The 22885-nt window shown below is 38.5% G+C and overlaps 1 protein-coding gene across 1 annotated transcript in view; it reads right to left on the minus strand.

The window, feature by feature from the left end:
* Positions 1-11918: 11918 nt before the first annotated feature.
* Positions 11919-22885, minus strand: part of LOC134203633 (uncharacterized) — a gene marked incomplete at its 3' end in the record, with an annotated part of 43481 nt that continues 32514 nt past the window's right edge. Inside the window, exon 5 of the mRNA XM_062678519.1 lies at positions 11919-12077. Within this exon, the coding sequence (XP_062534503.1) occupies positions 11919-12077 (159 nt within the window). The remainder of the gene's footprint in view (positions 12078-22885) is intronic.

Genomic DNA, 22885 nt, shown 5'->3' on the forward strand with positions numbered 1-22885 from the left:
AATGAAATACAAAAAATCTAAGAAATAAAAAAAATGCAATCTTTTCATAAATTTTACATAATTTTCTTTATCTTATATATAAAAATGAAATGGTCTGTGTTCGTATCCGCATAACTCGAAAACGGATGGATGGATTTTTTTCATTTCTTCAGCAGAAACATTCGTTATAATTTCCGACGGGTTTATATGATATTTCCTAATGCTAAAATTACGAGTAAAGTTGAGCAAATGGTAAAAATCTAAAATTGTGATTTCTATGCGAACTTTGCATGGACAGTTCACAACGCGCATTTTCGCCTACTATGCAGGACAACGTCTGCCGGGTCGACTAGTTTGAATATATTTATATGAGACAATTGAATGGACCATACTTAAATTTTTCGATCAATATCTGGAATGTGACTTTTATGCGAGTAAATACCTATCAAGATAAGGCAACACAATTTGGGATTTGGTTTTCAAATTTTTAGAACAAAGCCTACTATGTCATCAATTTTTCTTAAACAGGAGACAATTTTAAGCTAATTTCTAGAAAGAAAATCAAAATCGTAAAAAAATTACATGGGACTCTTATGCGAATTAAGTCACCTTTACAACCTCGTGCGTCTTGAGTCTCACTGAGTACATATATTGTGATTATGTCTGTATGTAGCGTAGTGTTTCAACTTGCCCCGATACGCGGGGCAAGTTGAAACGATGCACACAATAAAGTAATTACAGTATACAAAATATTTATCAAAAAGTTTGGTGAAGTTGCTTATTTTGTATGTATAATCTTTGGCCTGAACTAGCAAACACCGCAAACGTATTCAAAATTTATCAAAGAGCGATTTTCTTATAGCACTTCAAAGATCAACTTTGAAAAAACCGTTTCAACTTGCCCCGGTGTACCTTACGGATAACATTACTAATTAAATTAATAACAGAACACACTAATTAAATTCAAATTTGACAGTATTATTAGGTACTATGTAGAAAGAGTTCACTAAAAACACCAATCTAATTTTTGGGAAATTTTAGTAAGACGTTGTGCGATAAACAATTGAAGGTGGGTATAACGGAATTGTTGCAAACAAGTAACAGAAGGATGGTCGATATTTCGAATCGCTAACAAATTAATTCGACTCATTCCACTGATTCTTTATACATTCCTGAGCAAAAACTTGATTTTCGTACTTTTTACCAAGATAACGTATTTTTGGGTGAGGGAAATGGCGAAGTATGTCATGGTAAAGGACGGACGCGAAAAAATCTATGTCCGAAAAGAAGATGTCTTTAACAAAAAAAACTTGAAAAGTGAAACTTGTATTTTTGAGAAAAAAAAAAGGTTTGGTGTTCTTGATCATCTATTGACTAGGGTTGTGGTACCAGTAGTAACGGTACCTAAAATACCGGGAATACCGGCGATTTCCAGTACCGAAAATACCGGTTCTGAACAACAATCAGAATCGGTGTTAACGGTACTGAGAAAAATAATAAAAAAATTCAATTTTATTTTGCATAAAATTGTAATATGGAGAAAGTGGAAAGTAAATGATAAAAGTTAACCAACACTTCGAAAAGACGAAATTGCTGTTGTAAACCACAGCTTCTTACGTCTCTGGTGGGCTTATTTGTGCCCACCCACGCAATCCACCGCCATTGAATGAAAGAAGAGGATATGCTCCTTCCATCAGTGGTGTTGGATTGCGTGGGGGGCTCAAGTTAGCTCACCAGCAACGTGAGAAGTTATTGTTTACAAAATCAGTTTTAAAATTATGGTTCCGAATTATCAAAAAATCAATTAGGGTTAAGGCAGGTATTTTCGTCTTTTCGTCATAGTCTCGAAAACCAATAAAAGAGACACTTTTTTGACAAACTCATTCGTATCAAATCTTAAGCTCAGGAGATACGTTCTGCTATAGTGGAGCTCTAGCAAATGGATGTTGCTTTCGATGGTTTTAGCCCCTATGACGATGGACGGAAATAACTGCCGTGTCCCTATCAAATCAAAGAGCTACTGGTAATAATGCACAATTCTGAATTTAGAGTCGTGCTTCAAGAACAAGCAAATTTAAAAACAACATTATCGAAAACAGTAGTTTATTATCTCCTAACAAATTACACGAAAATCAGTAATAAATTAGTAAACACTTGTGATGGATCTAATGATAAACAACCCAGAGGGAAGAAAACTCTTTAGAATCGTACTTCCGAGTTGAGTAATATACGGGACACTGGAAACGGTTGAGATCTGTAAGGATTGCAACGTAGTGGAATTTAATGGAATAGTATTAGAACTCGTCTTATGACAGGCATTCCGAAGGTTTGAAATACATTTAATCACTGGAAGAATTTCTTCAAAAAATTCCCGTTATAATTGCTGCAGAAATTTCCTAAAAAAAACATCGAAGGAACTCTTAAATTAATTTCCGCAGAAATTCCTAAAGCAATTTCCAGAAATCATAAAAAAAATCCGAAAGAAAATGTCTAGGGGAATTTCGGAAGGTTTTTCTGAAACATTTCCGTAGTTATTTTCCCGAAAAAAAATCCGTTAAAAATTCTTTAAAGAATTCGTTGAGGAATTTCCGAAAAAATTCTAAAAAATTTTGGAAGGTATTTCCGAAAAAATTCTTAAGACGCAAGAATTCCTTATGGGTATATTAAGGTTTCCCTTTAGGATTTTTTGAAGAAATATCTTGATGCATTTCGCAAAGAATTTCTGTATCTATCTCCAAAGTAATTTCCTGAAAATTTGCCGAAAGAATCCCTGGATAAAATTTCGAAGGAATTCTTGGAGGAATGCACAGAGAAAGAAAACTGCGGAAATTCCTTCAGGAGTTTCTGCGGAAATTTCTTTAGGAATGCGTTCGGAAATTCTTGTAAGAAACTCCGGCGGTATTACGGGAGTCGAGGATTTGGAATTTCTGAAAGTATTTAGCAACACTTTCAGAATTTCTTATCTATTATCAGGTTATCTATTCCTAAAAGAAATTCCGGAGGAGTTTCTAAAAGAATACTTAGACAATTTTTGGGAGGACTCCCCGACAGACTTACTTGAAGAATATGTGTAGGTATTTCTAGATTCATTTGCGGAGGATTTTTTAAGAAATTCTTTAAGGAGAGAGAAGAAATTTACGATGGAACTCCTGGAGGAATTTTTGAAGGTATGCCTGAAAGAATTTCTGGATGACTAATCGAATTAATTCCTGAGGGTATTTTCACGAAAAAATGTCTGGAGAATTTTCCGAACGAACATTATTTTATGAAATATCACCTGGATGAATACTGAAGAAATTTCCAAAGCAACTTCTGAAGTAAATTCGCAAGGAATTGATAATATCCGATATTTTAGCAATCCCGATATTTTTTGTTTTTTTTTTATACACAATTTTTCCAGAAATTCTTTCGGAAATTCCTCCAGGAATAATTTATAAAATTCCCTATCTAGGGGAACAGACGGCTTTGACAGGTTTTGTTCTATTATTGGCAGGCGGGTTTTTGTCGACCGAATTTTATGAAATTTAGCCACAATATTCTTTGATATGCAAAGAATGTTTGGGCCAAATTTGGGCCTGATTATGCTCAATAAAAAACCCCCCTGCCAATAATAGAACAAAACCTGCCAAAGCCGTCATTACCCCTAGTTCATTTGAAGATATGATTCTTTAGAAAAACCTCCCGAAAGGAATTTATTCGTTCATTAAAACAATGTAAAATTCCCTTCTGGAAGTTTTGATGAAAGAATTCCTCATAAAAAAATCTCTAAAAGAATTTGTGAAGAAATTCATGAAAGAATACTCAAAGGAAATTCCGAAGGAATTTCAAAAGGAATATCCGAAAGTCTAAAATAATTTCGGTAAGAGTTGCTAAAAAAATATGAAAGAATAACCGAAGAAATTCCTAGAAGAATTTTCGAAAGAAGGAGGAAGTTCTGAAGAAATTCCTGAGGAAAGTTTCGAATAAATTTTCTCCCTAGAGTTTCCAAAGGTATTTCTTGAGAAAATACTAGCAGAATTCTTGGAATATATTCCGAAGAAATTTCCATCATAAAGAAATTTCGGAAGGTTTTCTCCTAAAAGAATGGACGAAGGTATTCCTTAAACAATTTGAAGAATCTTGAGAAATTCCTAAAGAAATTCGTGAAGGAATTTCCGATTGAATTTTTGTTTTATTATTATAATCACCTTTTGAATTTTCAAAGGAATATTATTAGGAATTTCTAGAGGAATTTCTGGATTTATATTCGAAAGAGATTCCGGGGAATTTTCATCAGAAATTCCAAGAAAATCCGTTAACAAATTTAAAAAAATAAATATTCCGTTCAGAAATTCCTTTACAAATTCTTTTAAACATTCTTGAGGATATTCCTTTAGTAATTATTTTGGAAAATGCTTCGAAAATACATATGGAAAATCCTTCATTAGGTTTTAGAAATTATTTTAGGAATACCTTCGGAAATTGTTTTAGGAGAAATCCTTCGGAAATTTCTTTAGTAATATCTCGGTAAGTCCAAATTATTTTCGCAAATATCTAACGAATTTATTGGAAAATTCCTCCATAAATTCCTTCGGAAATTTTCTAAGGATTCATTGATTCGAGAATTCCTTTATAGATTCTTTTCTGGGATTTCTTCCGAAATTCTTTTAGAAATTCCTTTGGAAAATCTTTTAGAAATTCCTTTAAGAATACCTACGGAAATTGTTTTAGGTAAACCTTCAAAAATTTCTTGAGAATTCTTTTTATGAATTGCTTTAGGAATTCCTGCCGAAATAGAATAAGAAGGTCCTTCTTCCTGTACTTCTTAAGAAATCATTTCTGAAATTCTAGAGAAAAAAAATTGGAATTTCCTTGAAATTTCTCTTGGGAATTTCTTCAGAATTACAACCAGGAATTCTTTCGAAAATTACTTCAAAAAATCCTAAAAAAATAATTATAGTTTCCGTTCGAAACCCTTCCAAAAATTCTTTTAATATTTTCAAATTCAGGGAAAAAAAACCTCCAACTAAATTTCCGGAATAATTCGTGCAGGAAAGTTTTGCATGTTTTTACTAAAAGCAAAAAGAAGTTCCAATGGAATTTCCGGATGAATTGGGTTGTTATGTTTGTATGGGTATAGATGTTTTAACATATTATGAATCTGCATAAAAAAATGGGCCAAACTCCAATTTTTCAGATTTTTTGGAGCAACGGAACTTTTTTTTATTTTTACTTAAATGCAAATTTTAAATTTATATGGGACTACAAATTTGCTCGTATGCTGCATGGGCCAACTGTCAATCTATATGAATGTTAGTTCATTCTATCGATTGGAATGATTTATTTTTTGCTGTACAAAAATGTAAATAAAAGGTTTACAAACAAAATAAAAATATGTTTGAGATCAGAAAAGCATGCTCTTTATATTAAACTGTTAAAAAAACCTTATATTTTTTTTGCTAAACAACCAAAATTACAAAGGCATTTTCAGAGGATTTTCCAAAGAAATACCTGGAAGAATGTCAAAAGGAAGTAATGACGTAATTTTCTAAATTATTTCCGAAGAGAATTCCTGGACTTGGAAAGAGTTTCAGAAAGATTTTCAGGGGAAAAAAAATTAAAAAAAAACTGTGGTGAAATTTTAGAATAAATTCTCGAACAAATTTCCAAAGGAAAACCGGAAAGATAATTTTTACAGGAATTTACGAAGGCCAACAGAATTTTTGGAATTGGAGAAATTTGTAGATCTCATAAAAAAAAATTTAGAAATTAGAAAACTATTCAAGGAAAATCAGTTTTTTTCACGTTTATGATTTCGTGAATTTAATTCAAGATTTCACATATTATTTTTATGTAACGCATCTGCGACGATACGATCACGTTACGATTTGTTTGTAAACAGTGGCGCCGGGAGTGGGTAGGACAAGTAGGGGATGTCCTATGCTCGAATTTTCCTGGGTGGGACAGTCAGGGTGGTGAGAAGACATCATCTAGCTCATAATTTTAGTTGCAGATCTCTTGTCTAGTTGTACAAAAATATAATAGAGAAACATGGTTTTCGTCTTTATGTCTTGAAGTAGCAATGTGTATTGAAATATTCAATCACTTTCAATGCCTTTTCCTGTGCATTACCAGTCCTCCTGTAGCAAACGTAGTCCAGGGTTCGGATTTCTCACTCACTCACGCGACAACTGATCACTCCACCATGCATTTTATCCGGATAAATTACAGTGCGATAAACTCCGGCACAAGCGATGGTGCGAAAAATTGTTATCCTTCTTCCCATGTTTCGCGAAAATCAAATGCTGCTTACTTTGCCTCTCCAAGCTGATTGAATCTGACGATGCGCCACGATAAGCAGAAGGTTCAATACAGCAGTTTTTCCCATCGCTTTCAATCAATTCATGTGGTGGCGTGGTTTTAGTGGGCGCTCTGAACATTTTAAAATTGTTTTGGGTTCGAATCCCGTTGCGGTCCTAAATTTTTGTAAATATGCTTGTAAAATTTATCTGGTAAAGCGACGAGAAGGAAAATTTGTGGATTAAAATTAAATTATCCGGCGCTCCGGCGCTCACGAATTTATCACCCGCCATTCTATCCGGATAAAAATGTTGTGTGAGAATACTTCCTCACAGGGGGACCATGAAAAATCACACTCCGCTTAATGGATTAATCGTAGGTTTTTATTCATATGAGTAAGAATTCCGAAGCCTGAGTAGTCGAATTAATTTTTCTCTCTTTATCCTACAATCAAACATTAAACATTGTTTTGATTAAAAGACCAACTAGCAACTGCGAAGTATACAATCATGCTAGTTGAAAAGCAATATTTGTTCTGAAAATAGATGAAAATTTTACAAATTATGTAAGGATTCTGTCCGGAAGTCCATATTTTTAATATTTAGAATGGTTTATATGTAAAATGTGCATCGATTACTCAACACCAGAACTGTTTCCCAAAACGTCATTTTGCTCATTTGTCCCTACCCACAACTTGGAAAGTGGATACGCCTCTGGTTGTAAAGATGGAGAAATTAGAAAGAAGCTTAACACGAGGATCGAACCCGAGTCCACTGAGTGAGAGCCCAGCGCGTTGCTTCTCAGCCATCCTTGCTACTTGGGAACAGAACAATCGAAGTGTAATTGGTTATGCATTTTGTCGACTTAAGACCATTATAGAGTGCTATGAAAAAAGTTCCCAAAATCATGACTTGCTTTTAGTTTCATTTATAAGGAATATAAGTTGTCAGATGAATAACAATTATGTAAAAAATTGATTAATTGATTATTTAAATAACAATTAATTTTGCCAAAAATGATGATCAATTCTGCTGTTTTTTCGTAAGCTACGTCGTGCCACGTGTAAGAGAAAGACTCGGATAAAGGAATCAAATAAAAATTTCCAAATTTGGGACCGTCACGCAATTATGCGAGATTTTGAACGTTAATAGTGCCTTTATCTTTCGGTGGATTTTTGAGATTTAAATATATATTAATCGACTCAAAAACTCTCCACAAATTTGCCAATTTCATTGAAACTATTGATTATTGAAAATTTCAATTCTTGACAAATACAGCAAAAATTTTTGAACCAACCAATCTCGTTCATACATTCCCAACACGAACATCATCTTCATCATCTCTGTGCGTTTTTCGCACAAGCGTGTCATTTCCGATCGGGATTTCACGGACAGCGGACGATGACGTCCGGTCCGGTAGTGGTCCCAGCGAAAACGGCTGCCGCAGCGATGGCGTTCGTGGCGGTCATCGATGGTGGAGCGGTGGTTCGCCGACAGCGGCACTTAAGTGAAATTTTTCGCATAGGAGGCGTCGACAGAACTTAGTGGTCTAAGCCAGCGGTTCTCAACCTGTGGTACATGTACTCCTGGGGGTACCTTCGCTGGCCCTAGGGGGTACCTCGGAAAAAGATGCGTAATGGCGGACGTATAACAATTTCAATACAAACTTGTTGATAAAGTTTCAATAATTTTTTATTCTAAAACTTTGCATTGTACATAACATGAATGGCGATCAGTAAATCAAAGACTTTTGAATCCTGCTTACCCCAACCAGCACACACTAAATTAAGGTAACTCCTGACGGAATCCAAGTTCCAAAGTGCTCGCGTTTTCGGGGGCACACCACTCGATTCAGAGGCGGCGCACAACTGTCATTTTTGTTGATTTAGCTTTGCTTCGTCGCAGCATGCGTGAAATAATACAAATGACAATTGTGCGTTGCTTCACTATCGAGTGGTGTGCCCCCGAAAACGCGAGCACTTTTAAATTTGGATTCCGTCAAGAGTGACCTTAAGGGCTGTGAGACAAAATAAACAAAGGGACAAAACGTAGAATAAACAATCTTCAATGTAATAAACCTGATCGAGACAAAATGTTGAATAATATGTTAAGAATATGTTTCAGATCTGTAATATAGAATTTTAAAGGTTCTAAAGACTTCATTCGAGATACAAAAACGGTATTTTTCTGAAAAGCTCTATAGCTTCTTTGCAAGAGACTTGGAAGCTTCCTTCCAAGCAGCTCATAAGCCTCCTTTCGAAAGGCTCGAAAGCCTCCTTTCGAAAGGCTCGAAAGCCTCCTTTCGAAAGGCTCGGAAGCCTTTTTTCAAGAGGATCGGAAGTCTCCTTTCAATAGGCTTGGAAGCCTTCTATCAAGGGGTTTGGAAGCCTCCTTTCAAGGGGCTCGGAAGCCTCCCTTCAAGAGGCTTGGAAGCCTCCCTTCAAGAAGCTCGGAAGTTTTCTTTCAAGGGGCTCGGAAGCCTCCTTTCAAGAGGCTTGGAAACCTCCTGTCAAGAGGCTCGGAAGCCTCCTTTCAAGGGGCTCGGAAGCCTACTTTCAAGAGGCTCGGAAGCCTCCTTTCAAGGGGCTCGGAAACCTCCTTTCAAGAGGCTTGGAAGCCTCCTTTCAAGAGGCTTGGAAGGCTCCTGTCAAGAAGCTCGGAAGCCTCCTTTCAAGGGGCTCGGAAGCCTTCTTTCAAGAGGCTTGGAAGCCTTCTATCAAGGGGTTTGGAAGCCTCCTTTCAAGAGGCTTGGAAACCTCCTGTCAAGAAGCTCGGAAACCTCTTTTCAAGAGCTTGGAAGCCTCCTGTCAAGAAGCTCGGAAGCCTCCTTTCAAGGAGCTCGGAAGCCTCCTTTCAATAGGCTTGGAAGCCTCCTTTCAATAGGCTTGGAAGCCTCCTTTGAAGAGGCTGAAAGCCTTCTTTCAAAAGGCTTGGAAGCCTCATGTCAAGAAGCTCGGAACCCTCCTTTCAAGAGGCTTGGAAGCCTCCTTTCAAGAGGCTTGGAAGCCTCCTTTCAATATGCTTGGAAGCCTCCTTTCAAGAGGCTTGGAAGCCTCCTTTCAAAAAGGCTTGGAAGCTTTCTATCAAGAGGTTTGGAAGCCTCCTGTCAAGAAGCTCGGAAGCCTCCTTTCAAGGGGCTCGGAAGCCTCCTTTCAAGGGGCTCAGAAGCCTCCTTTCAAGAAGCTTGGAAGCCTCCTGTCAAGAAGCACGGAAGCCTCCTTTCAAGAGGCTCGGAAGCCTCCTATCAAGAAGCTCGGAAGCCTCACGCTAACTTCCACCTACTCAGTGACTGAGTAAAATTGTATTGCTCTCTCTCTCTCTATCCCACGAAAATTTTACTCAATTTCCGTCAAAAGCAGGACAACTCAAAACTATGAGTAATCCTGCTTTTGACGGAAAATGAGTAAAATTCCGTGGGAAGAAAAGAGATGGCAATACAATTTTACTCAGTCACTGAGTAGGTGAAAGTTAGAGTGCTCCTATCAAGAAGCTCGGAAGCCTGCTTTCAATAGGCTCGGAAGCCTCCTTTCAAGAGGCTTGAAAGCCTTCTTTCAAGAGGCTCGGAAGCCTCCTTTCAAGAGGCTCGGAAGCCTCTATTTAAGATGTTCGGAAGCCTCCGTCCAAGAGGCTCGGAAGCCTCCTTTTAAGAGGCTCAAAAGTCTTCTCTCAGAAGCCTCCTTTCAAGGATTTCCAAAGCCCTCCTTTCAAAGCGTCCTTCCAGAAGGTATGGAAATATTCTTTCAAAAGGTTAGAAATTATTGTTTCAAGAGGCTTGAAGGCCTCTTTTCACGATGATCTTGAGCCTCCATTTTAGAGGTTCGGAAGCCTTTATTTAGGAGGCTTGGAAGACTCCAAAAATGCCATCAAAGTTGTAATGATGTCTAAACGCAAATTTAATTGGAAACTTTCACGAAGAACATTTCAGACATTTTTTTGGAAAGCAGTTCTGTTTTGCCTATATCTTGAGGAAAACGCTTATTTTTTACAGCGAACAAAATATGCCCTATTTAATAGGGGTACCTCATAATATGCAAAAGTTCGAAGGGGTACCTCGCAAGAAAAAAGTTGAGTATCGCTGGTCTAAGCAATCAGATTTGTTCCACGAGTATCAAACTATTGATTTTTTTTCACGACCACCATTTTATTTCAAAGAAAGTTTAGCTGGGATTTCCAAAGTGACTAGTGAATACATGGTGTCCAGTAATTTTTTCCCCCAAGATTATGTATTTGGTTCAAATGTTCATCAAAGTGCAAAATATAATGGTTTGTCGACCGTAGAAAGTTGCCGCCGGTAGAAGAATCACAAGCACGCGTCAGAGATACTGATTTTAATTCTGTTGCTGTTAGGGATATGAAGGCGTATCATTGAAAATAAATTGTTTTTTTTTTTCATTTTCCAAGAGAAAATTGATCTTCAAAGTTCAAAACATAACCGCAGTGTAACTGCAATCAAATTTAATGGCGTCCCAGTGACGGCCATTGGCGCTGGTTTCTGCAGAGAATTTATTCGCAAAGGTGGCGTCATCAGCGATTGAACCGTAAATAATCGAGTGGCTTTCCTCTGCGTCAGTAGCACTCAAGTGAAATTTTAACGCAACATTCTTAAGTTTTCAAGGTTTTAAACATTCTTATTATGGTTTTGGTTTTTAAGTGGAAGATTTAAATCCCCCTTTTTTGTTATTCCTGTTTTGTTCGAAACCAGTGACATAAGAAATCAAATGAATTATCTTATCATATAAGCCATTTTATAGAAAGCTCAAATGACAGGAGACCAAATACTAATATTTACATTTTACAAGGAACATTTGCGAAAATGAAATGAAATGATGATGATGATGACGAAATGATGATGGTTTACATGCAAATTTACCAAAACAAAGACCGAGCCGTCCACTCAAAATTTCGATCAGCTGTTCGAATCTGTCTCATAAAATGGCTTATACCGCCATCGGGGGTGACAATGGGTCTGGGGGTGAGAATGCGTCATCACTGTCACCGGCAGGCTGGACGTCGGATAGCAAAATCGTTCAATAAGAGACCTTATATTTTAATCTTCTTGCCCTCAGATACATTCAATCTATTCTACAAGCATTCTAAGTACTTGAAACAGTGACCCATTCTCACCCCCATTTGACCCATTGTCACCCCCGACACATTCACACATTCACACATACATTTCACATTCCTTGTAGCACTAAACTGTTTTACGTAATTTATTTCGGGCGGTCGTGTCTTATGCATAACCCTTTTGATTTTTTCGAAAACCTTCCCTAATAACATCGAAGATTTAAGAACTGATCTGTTATGTGCTTACAAAACCATAAAACCATATGGCTTGTCTGTTTCTGTAAGCACGACAGATTCATCAGTTGAGCTACATAGCAATGCTATTTAAAACCAAACAAATCAGTAAGTATTTCAGTGTTGCATCATAAATCTCAAATTAAAGGTTCCCCCAAACACACGCGACGCGATTCTATCGCTTGGCGACAGCCATTCTGTCGCCGTTGGTATGGAAGTGTAAATAGAACATTGCCTGCAACGATAGAACAGCGGCGTCGCGCCGATGAAATCGCTTAGGTCTGGGGGTGCCTTAATACTGAAAAACTCAAATGGCTCAGATGTCGTTGATACAAATTTAAATTAAATAATTGTACTCACCTTTCGCAGCACCTTGATGCGGTAGGGGTCTCTGAGTGCGTCCTCGGCCCGCAACGGTTCCGGCGTGTACCGTAGCCTCTTTATTCTAACCATTGCTCTAATACATAGGATAGCAAATTGGAACTTTTTCCTAGCGTTAAACTGACTTTGTTTACGTAACTAAAGGGATCGGAAAACAAAAGGGAGAGAGCGGTGGCGACACGATGACGTAATGTATTTGATAGGAAAAGAAAATGTCGAAAATGCGAAAGTAAAACGAAAAAAAAAAGATAAAAAATAACAATCGAAAACGAAATGAAAGAGAAAAGGAGAGAGAGAAAAAAGCAATCCGTTAATATTGATTACAGCAGTGGGACGCGGTCGAGTCCGCCCAGGCGGACTCCAAACTAGAATTACATTGCTACAACGAGCTAGAATATTCGAGAAACAAGAGCACAAATGATGACGGCAAGCACTAATACTACTACGGGGACTACTATTGGCAGAGTCGGAATTGTTTGTTGACTGTTTGTTTGCTTCCGCCGCGTGACGCTGGTGGAGGATGTGATTTTTTTGATATTGTTTTTGGTTTTTTGGTTGTGGTGGTTCACACACGCGCACGGAAAAGAGAGAGAAAAAAGAGAGAAAGGAAAACAATAGAAAAGCAGGCTTTTTCTTGTGATTCATTTTTTTTTTGTATCAGATTTTTTGAATTTTGTAGAAATTTGTATTGATAATGTATTCCTGCACGCATAAAGCAAAGCATGATCAAACAAATGGATTCAAATCAAACGTTATTTCTAATAGGACAGTCAAAGCTGTTTTGTTAGTGCCAATGAGATTCTAATTCGATGAAAGTGCGGCGAACACACACGTGCTGTTTAGTTATCATACAATGCTCTTGTAATTGCCTGCCGTTTTATGAATGTATTGTTAGAGGGAGAAAGGATTCCCCTTTAGTATTGAAGGCACACAATAAAAGGCAGATGGAAAGTTTCGGCCGAATTTAAATATAATGGTGAAGTGTGGAATTTTTCCAGTGCTCTAGTCATGCAAAGGAATGAGGATTCTCTGCAGAATGGAAGCAAACAAAGCGATGCGGACATAGTCACGTTTGCAGAATAAAGCGTATTTACCGACAAAATCTCGGAAAAGCATGCGATGCTTCCAATCAGTGTCTAACGTGTGTGGTGCGTACATGAAAATACCGAAACAAAAGAAACAAAGCAACGAAGCTGATTTAAATTGAATTTTTTGGGACAATCTAATTTTATTTACGATGAAAATATCATGTTTTAGTCACAATGATAACTGAAAAAAATCCTTACACAAAAACAGCTTATGTACCATTCGGAGCAGTTGTCACTTATTTATGGACAAATAATTCAGAACTCAAAAATAGTCATTAGATTCTGCAGCATCTGTACTTGACATTAACCTGAACAATGTACGGTTTTGCATCGTTTATTTTTTAATCAAGATCACGTCACGAACAAATAATCGTTATAAAAATATTGGGAAGATCTTACGATATCCATTTGCAAATGATTTGAAGCATGAGGATTGATTATGTACAATGTTTATCGCTTCCAAAATTCTGGATAGATCCTTTCGGTTGAGGATGCTGAAACTGTCGTCGGGTAGTGCTCATTGTTCCTGTTGGTTGTGCTCCAAATTCGCCATGATTTGTTCGGACAAAAACGGTGATAGCTGATCTCACATCGCATTGGTCTGTTTGTAGTAGTTTCCACAGAATGTGGTTGCCAGGTTAAGGTACATCTGTTCCGTCCTTTGTGTTAGCAGTCAATCCTCTAGAAGATTCAGAGCGTCTTCCACTGTTACGCTAGGGAACAATGCTGCTAGAGACCATCGACTCATGTTGAGATGTGGAATGAAAAATCAATGTAAAGTTGTTTGAAGGGACCATCGCAGCAACCCAGAAAATATTTTACATATCGAGTCATAGAACATCGACTCATGGAGGTTTGACTGTACGCCTATTTATTCGATGTGTCCTGATTCCAGCAGCTTCTGGGCGAACTCATGGGTGTTGATCACTGACCTGCTTGGGAATGATTTCAGCATACTTTGGAACTCCTTCACTAGTCATTTGGCCCACTGATGAAACTATCTCTCGCATCTCCCTCCCGGGTTCATGGATCTTTGATTAACCTTTAATCCTAGGTAGCATCGCGTTTACCGTCTTCATTCGAGCTTCTCCGATGTTCGCCTAAGCTCCTTTATCGTTTTCTTCATTAGTCTTATTAATCCTGTTAGCGAAGACACTCTCAAATGCCTGTATGGTCCTCCGTTGATGCTCGTCGAAGTCCTCTTTGCCCATTATCACTACTGCGTTACCTTTGACCGCTTTCATGTAGTAGATTGGTTTCGCCTTCAAAATCCTCTTCTCATCATGGTTCGATGCCCCGTGTGCTGTTCTCCTTTGATGGCGCCTGCTACGATGTTTTTCACTATATTCTGATTCTGTTGCTTTCGGGAATTTGCTGTCTGATTATACACGATGATCTGTTCCACGTCTGATTTCTGTGTTATCGCATACCCTAGTCCCTTGTTGAAGTTAGTTATTCCTCCGTAAACAGCTGCGTCGAACAGTTAACGACGAAACCTCTGATGATCTGTACTTGTGCAGCCATGAATAAAGAAGACGCTCGTGGTTAACGTGATTGCTAGAACAGTCAATAATGAACTCGAGCAATTTTGTATTAATCGAGTTAAAAATTCATTTATCGAAACACTGGAAATCCCAAAGGACTGATCTCACAAGCACGCATGTAATGAGTTCTATGTGATACCAAATTTCGTATCACATAGATACTTAATTTGTTTTACCGAGATTCGCACAGCCGAGCCTCAGCAAACATGTTTTACTAAGAATCAGCAAATAATTTGCCGAAGTTACAGAAATAAAAACTAAGTGTATTTTAGCCAAAAATAATAAGCCTGGAAGTCATTTGGCCGAAATTCATGCGGCCGTACATTTAAAAAAAAATCGTGAATGGTCATATTTTATTCTAAAAGTGCTTTAAATTGACTTTTACTTAATTTTTATTTTTGGTAAAGTCACGAGATGAGAGGGCTAAGGGCCGAAAATCTCGTTAATAAAGACAATAATAATAATTTTTTTTGTTAAATATCTTAGCTGTGCATATGCACAGCACAGGTTTCGAAATGGACAAATTGATATGCGATTTGTGAAAAAGAATCCACGTGTCTTGTAGAGACACAAACCCTCAACCTCCTACCCCTCGACGTTTACTGTCAAAAAATGTATCTTGTTTTATTGTCTCAGTGAATGCTTTGACTAATTTAAGGTAAATTTGTTAAGTTTTCTAGAATCGAATCAGCAATGATTCAGTTTCATTGAAAATTTTTGAACACTATAATTCTAGTTTGAATCTTGAGTGAAATAGAACAAACTCGCTGGTTTCCCCAGCAGTGTGCTATTCATGTTTGAAGAAATCTTCATTTCATGAAACAATTATGTTGCTTCTAAAAAGCCGCCAAAATTTCAAAGTGGATTGATTCGTCAATAAAAATGACGCATCCATACACCAAACTAAATGAAAAATATATGAACCTCGTGATTGATTCGAAGTTCAAATCCGCAGAAAATAGAACTGGGCGGTATAACAGTTTTAAGCTTTTGAAAATCAACTGTTATAAAATATGAATGTAGAACAACTTTTTTTTTTTTTTTTTTATTTATTTGAAAAATGGATAGTTTTAGACCAACATTTGTGAAGGGTGTAACAACCATAATTTATTCTTTTCAGTTCCTTGTCTATGTGTATAGACGAGGAACCGGGAAAATAAATTTTGGCTTTTACCCCCTTTTCAAATGTTTGTCTAGAGCAGAGGTTCCCAAACTGTGGGTCGCGACCCCCAGGGGGGTCGTGGGCTGTTCAGTGGTGGGTCGCGAAAGACAAATATTAATTCATAATTTTGTTACTATTTTGTCCCACAAATCTATTCCATACTTTAAATTAGGATCTAACTAATGATTGGATGATTAAAGAATAACAAACCTGACGAGGTCAACGGCCTTTCTTTGTTATACGATATTTGGGCAAGTAGAAAGAAGTCCTATACAATCCAAATGTAAGCCCCGAACCCAATCCAAAACCAATCCTAAGCCAATTCGAATCCGATCTGAATCAAATCCAAATCTATTTTAAATCCAATCCAAATGTAATTCAAATCCAATCTAAATCTAATTCAAATCCAATCTAAACCTAATTCAAATCCAATCTAAATCCAATCCTAATCTAATCGAAATCCAATTCAAAATCAATCTAAATAAATTTCAAATCCAATCCAAATCCAACACAAATTCAATTCCAATCCAATTCAAATCCAATCCACATCCAATCCAAAAAATTGACGAATTTTTGACAAACACAATGATGGGGTATAAATCAATTAATTATAATTTTCCAATCTAACGTGAACTCATTTTTATCAAATTTCACAAAATCAATGCATTTGGTACCTGGTGGGTCGCAAGCAATATAGGATTCTGCTAGGTGGGTCGCATATCCAAAAGTTTGGGAACCTCTGGTCTAGAGTAAACTTTAAGTAAATTGAAGAATTCGTTGAGCGAATAAACATTTTTGCATCTGCCAATATTTTGACATCCATTTTCTCCAACACCTTCATGTTTCACAGATGAGTCAGCCTAGGGCTGCAAATCTCTATGATTAAGAAAAAAATAATAATAATAACCTTTACGTTGTTACCTATCTCTATTTTTTTCCTTAATCTATTTTCAGTTCTTGAGACTTATTTTACCTTGACCAGAGAAGCGGCCTTGGTAGTCATATGGCTACTGCTTCTGTCTCATACGCAGGAGGTCGTGGGTTCAATCCCAGGTCCGTTCCATTATCCTACTTTGTATCTTTCTCTATATTTCTCATGTTCTAGCAATCGCTAGAACTGGAAATGGACTTCCATACCGGTTCCATTACTATTCCTATACCTTCAACTTGAGTATTATAACATTAATCTGCTAGAATTGGAAATGAACTATAGAGCTCGTTTCCTACATCCAATTAGAAATTCCACTAGTTGCCTTCTCCTATCTATCACATTGGCAGCTCGTTAACCAAGACGGACCTCTGCCTCTCGAACCCAACCCAAAAATTCCAACAAATTCCGCATGAACTCGTGGCAAGTGCAGAGGTATATTCGGCTTGCAGTGGGCGAGTAATTGCATCATCATTTCCTCCCCCTTCCCTACATTGACTTGCATTCTGACGTGGCAGGCGCCAGTATGACCTAACAAATGAGATCACCAGTACTTGTACATTGAAGATGTGTGCTAGTCCCAAGCAAACATCTGTTGGTTCCCTGTGCAAGAACAGCTGATCTGGTCATAATGGAGTAGCAACTACGAGCAGTCAATCAAGCTCAAGCTCAAGCTTATTTTACCTTGACCAGAGAATTAATATGGACTTGATTATTTCTACTATTGCTACACATCCTGATCTTTTTTTATTGTTTGTTGGGGGATTAGAACTACTGCGTCCATTAATTAGAACTATTGTAGTATATCCCTGTTTGATGTACGTGTCGTTTATTACTGACCACAACTTAGTATATGGTCAGTCTTATGCCACGATACGTTACCAACCCGGAATGTGGATTATAAAACCAATCACTTTTCCTGGCTGAGCAGACTATATCTCTTTGGGCTGTATACAGCCGCTATCGAGAAATTTCGATCTGCATCTATGTATGTAATGTACTACAACTACAAAGCAGATGTTCCGATGTTTCCGAATTCGGTTTCAATATTACAAATATTATTATGAACTTGTCCAATGTTTTTCAAATGATATCTGCACGGGCAGTGCCCAGTTACTAGACCAGTATATGTACAAAGAGCTCGCTTGTTCAGCTCTAAGAGCTTTTTAGTGACAATTGCATTTGGAACAATAAATCTTTTTGCCTGGTAACACTTTGTGGCTGCCAACCAGTTGGTTATTACCCTTTGTGATTCCCAATTTTTAAGTTCCATTTTAATTGCACTGTTCGATACACCACAAAATGGTTCAGGGCCAACAAGCTGCAAGTTGGAGCCCTGCTTTGCGAGATGGTCTGCTATTTCATTCCCTTCAATACCACAGTGTCCAGGAATCCAATACAAACATCCAGAGTTTAGTTGACACAGAAGCCGCAAGGAGAGAATACATTCCCAGACAATTCTTGATGTGCATTTAAAGGAACTCAATGCTTTTAGTGCAGCTTATTGTCAGAAAAATGCAGATATTTGCATGTCTATATTTTCTTCTCAAGCAAACATTTACACACTCTATAATTGCAAAAATTTCTGCTTAGAATACAGTTGGCCAGTGACCCATGGCGACTGAAATCGGCATCCTAGGACCAGAGATTCCTGCACCAGTTTTCGTATCGATTTTGGAGCCGTCAGTGATGAATATAATTGAACCTTGACGAACTATAGGACCACCGGCATCCCAATCCGTACGCGTCGTTGCGTGCACCATATAGGGAATGTCGTAGTTGTCCTCCGCATTCATCCAATCTCCGATCATGTTCAACACCGGTCCTCTTTTAAAATGTTGTAGAATGCTCAAGTGACCTCCGATAAGGTCTCCTGGTAGAACATTCATGGATCTTTTAAGCCTCAGCGCACTCTTCTCCGCTTCCAGTTGTACGTGCTCATGCAACGGTAGCAGATTTAGGATTGCCTCTAGTGCTTTCGATGGAGTGCTGCGCATCGCTCCCGTAATAGCAATACATCCAAGTCGTTGAAGTTTTGCTAGTTTTGATGCTGCAGTGGCCTTTTTGGTTTTTGGCTACCACAATAGCGAAGCATACATTACTTTTGGTCTTATAATGGAAGTAAATATCCACATAATCATTTTTGGTTTAAGACCCCATTTTCTCCCTACGGTACTGGAGCACACCCAAAACGCACTGATTGACTTATTTATCGTTGCGTCCAAGTGTTTATTCCAATTCAGTTTGGCATCTAAAATCACTCCTAAGAATTTTACCTCTTTACTGAATGGAATTATCCTTTCCTCAATTTTGAGAGGTTGCAAGTTATATTTCCTTCTTTTAGTAAAAGGAACTATAGTGATCTTGGAAGGATTAATGCTTAGACCCTCTTCCATGCACCACAAATATGTGAACATCAGAGCCTGCTGCATTCTCTCCGCAACTACGTTATCAAACTTTCCTCTTACTATGATGACAATATCATCTGCAAAGCTTACAACTGATCTTATTATGGCATCATACTTCATTGCTAATGCCAGTCTTTTCTTCGTATTTATACAATCAGGATTCGCTGGTTGGGATTTTAATACTTGGGTCACTTTTTAGTTGGGCCTCCGCTGGCTGGGCCATGACCCAACTAAATAGCAATCGTACGTCAAAATTCAATGTAAACACGGAGAATGGGATTGGGCGTCACTGGACATCATTTGTGATGTTCAAGTCGAAATACACGTGTTCAAACGGGGGTCTGTTGTTTTGGTTGTGTTTTCGTAGTATAGATGCAGTCTCGTTTCTTTTTCTTGTCGTTTATGAAACTGTCAGTCTGGAACGCACCTATCTCTTTCTTTCTCATAATTCTCCTTATGGCTGTCAGTGCGGAATTTTCAACGTTGGCTACAGAACGAACTGTGGTGGAGGTATTGAAGTGTCAGTCCCGTGTGTTCAAATGACTGTCAGTTCTTCTTCTTCTTCTTCTTCTTCTTCTTATTGGCATTACATCCCCACACTGGGACAGAGCCGCCTCGCAACTTAGTGTTCATTAAGCACTTCCACAGTTATAAACTGCGAGGTTTCTAAGCCAGGTTACCATTTTTGCATTCGTATATCATGAGGCTAGCACGATGATACTTTTATGCCCAGGGAAGTCGAGACAATTTCCAATCCGAGAATTACCTAGACCGGCACCGGGAATCGAACCCAGCCACCCTCAGCATGGTCTTGCTTTGTAGCCGCGCGTCTTACCGCACGGCTAAGGAGGGCCCCAATAACAAGCCCAGCTAAAAAACCGAATTCGTTAGTTGGGTCGAGGTCGTGGCCCAACCAGCGAATCGTTACTGTACTGGTTTACGACTGTTAATTAGTCTATATTGGATATACTCGACTACGATCGACAAGTCTCCAAACAAAACTCGAGTCGCTTTCAAGAAAGCATCTTGTTCAGGAAACGAAATGCTAATTAGCTTTTTCTAGGACTCTCGGAGACTTCCTTCCGAAACCTACCGAAGCGTAGGAGGCATGTTGCTTTCCATCATCACTACCGAGAAGAGCTCTAGAGTCAACAAAAGAAATCTGGTTCCAATATAATTTTCATTATGACCAAGACGGAGAGTTCTTCAAATAGTTTCAAACGTTACGTGGAAAACTCCATGCATTTAAATAGTAAACGATTTTTTTCATGCTTTACACCATGAATTAATGAAATGAAACCTGATGATTTTTTTTCCCGAATTTTTGGATCATTTCGAGAAATTTCCTACTTTTTTCGTATTTCCTACATATTTCCCGCGTTTCCCATTTTCCCGTCTCACTCACCACCCTGCTAATTGAACGTTTCTGTTGAAAGGAACTCCCAGGGAATCAATTTGTCTACGATGCGCAAGCGAAACAAGCGACAAAAGATAATCAACGACAAAGCTTTGTTTTTGTCGGAGATAATAATGACAAAGATCCGAACATTTTTGTCAGCAACAAAAAAGAAGACAATTTTGTTGCTAACTTTTCATCCCGTTATTTTGGATTATCTCTACAGCTAATTTAGTTTTTTTGCCATCATAGTTCCTGCTTTTATGAAAATATTCGAGAATCTAACTATGATTACAAAATTAGCATCGTATTCTCGGAAATATCAGAGCTTGCGAGGCAAATGATTCTTGTCATATTGTGTTTGGGTTCTGATAAAGGCTTGTTGCGAGGTGCGCTCGTCAGTAACAAACTCTGTTGACGACAAAAGGTATAACAACACAGATTTTATTCGAAATTTAGTGCGTTGACTGATCTGATTGGATCTCCATATATTTCGTAAACTCGCAAAAGCAGCCCTGGCTTTCTTGATCCGTGTTCCTATTTCGAACTTGGATTCACCGTCCGACGCTAACTGGTTGCCAAGACTCGGTCTTGTTGACGTTGATGGTGAGACCCGCCGTTGAGGAGCGTTCGGCCAGGTCGTTCAGCTTACTCTGCATATCAGAGCACCGTTGTGCTAGTAGAGCAATATCATCAGCCAAATCAAAATCGTCTAGATGCTCCATAGTAAGAGGCTGCCAGAGCAGCCTACGGTTTGGTACACGGTCAATCGCACCCACCATGATCTCGTCGTTTACGATGAGGAACAGTAGTACAGATAGAATACATCCTTGCCTCACTGCAGCGACTACCCGGATGGGGTCAGACAAAGCTCCGTTATGCAGGAATCTGCAGGTAAAAGCATTGTACTGTGCTTCGATGAGGCCGACGATTCTATCCAGAACTCCCTTGCGTCTAAGGGCGCCCACAGATTTTCGTGGTTCAGACGATCGAATGATTTTTTGTAGTCAATGAATACCATTCGTTGACTTGCTCCAAAATGATTCGGACCATGACAATATGGTCCACCATTATCTTCCTGGGCGGAATCCTGCCTTCTGCCGTCGGAGAGTCGAATCTGTTTTCCCCTGTATCCGATTTAGGTTAACTTTCCACAGAACTTTGAGAACAAAGCACAGTAACATGATGCCTCGCCAATTGTTGCACACAGCCAGATCAGCCTTTTTTGTGACCTTTTCTAAGACGCCCTGCATCCAGTCGGCCGGAAAAGTTGCAGTTTCCCAGATATTGCAGAATAGTTGATGCAACATTTGCGCAGCTAGCACGGGGTCAGATTTGAGCACCTGTGCTGAAATGCGATCGACCCCGGGCGCTTTGTTGGATTTCATGTTTCAATCTCCTGCAATGATGGAGCTTTGGAGTTGTCGCGAGTAATGCGTCGCACCCTTGGCGGCTCATGCCGAGATGTTGATAGTTGGTCGGGCGTCGAAACTTGAAAAAGTTGTTCGAAGTTGAGTCGGTGAGTAACTGACCTGTCGCGTCTTTCACCGGCATACTTGGATTCATCCTTGTTCCACTCAGGCGTCGTGAGATATCGTAGAGGAGGCAAAAGGAACATTTGGGAAAAATTTTCGTTCGGTCGAACTGGTCATTTACCGAAAAAGTTGTTATTCGACCAAAAATGCCGTCAAACATGTTATTTAGTAGAGCGGGTCGTACGGTCGACACTGTCGTTTTTCCGAACAGATAATAGGGCCGAAAATGTCATTTGGTTGACCGTAAATGTGGTTTCCTAAACGACTTATGTGGCCGAAAATGTCGTTTGGTCGAACAATAATCAATGTGAAAAGTGTGATGTGACTAATGCTAATTGAGAAGACGTCTTCCTGCTCTTTTTTCACTCCTCATTTCTCACCTCTCCTCTTAGTATGAAAAGTGAGAAATCAGAAGTTATAAATAAGGAGTGAGAAGTAAGACTTCTCACTTTCCATTCTCACTGCTCATGCGAATTGTGATGTAAGAAATGGTATGTGAAAAGTGATACGTTTCACTTGTCGTTTTCACGCCTCATTTCCCATTTCGGGCTTCTCACTTTTCACTGTGAGAAGTGAGACGTCTGACTTCTCAATCCTTATTGCTAACTTCTTATTTCTCCCCTCTCACTTTGCACTTCTCTTTTTTACAGTCTTACTTTTATTTAAATTCTCACGGGAAATATGTTTAAGCACTAAAATAGTCTTTGTCGAATGAAGTTTTTGACAATTCAGTAGTACCTTTCACTGGAAAAGTTTTCAAATTCGTGATCGTTATTGGTAGCTTAGTGCCAGAAACAGATGCTGCAGAACCTAATGAGTAGATCGGTGACTTCGATAGAAGCTCACAAGCGTGCCACAGGAAATAAGAATATGAATCTGATATCT

The sequence above is a fragment of the Armigeres subalbatus genome, unplaced genomic scaffold (assembly GCF_024139115.2).
Source record: "Armigeres subalbatus isolate Guangzhou_Male unplaced genomic scaffold, GZ_Asu_2 Contig2012, whole genome shotgun sequence".
Classification (NCBI taxonomy): domain Eukaryota; kingdom Metazoa; phylum Arthropoda; class Insecta; order Diptera; family Culicidae; genus Armigeres; species Armigeres subalbatus.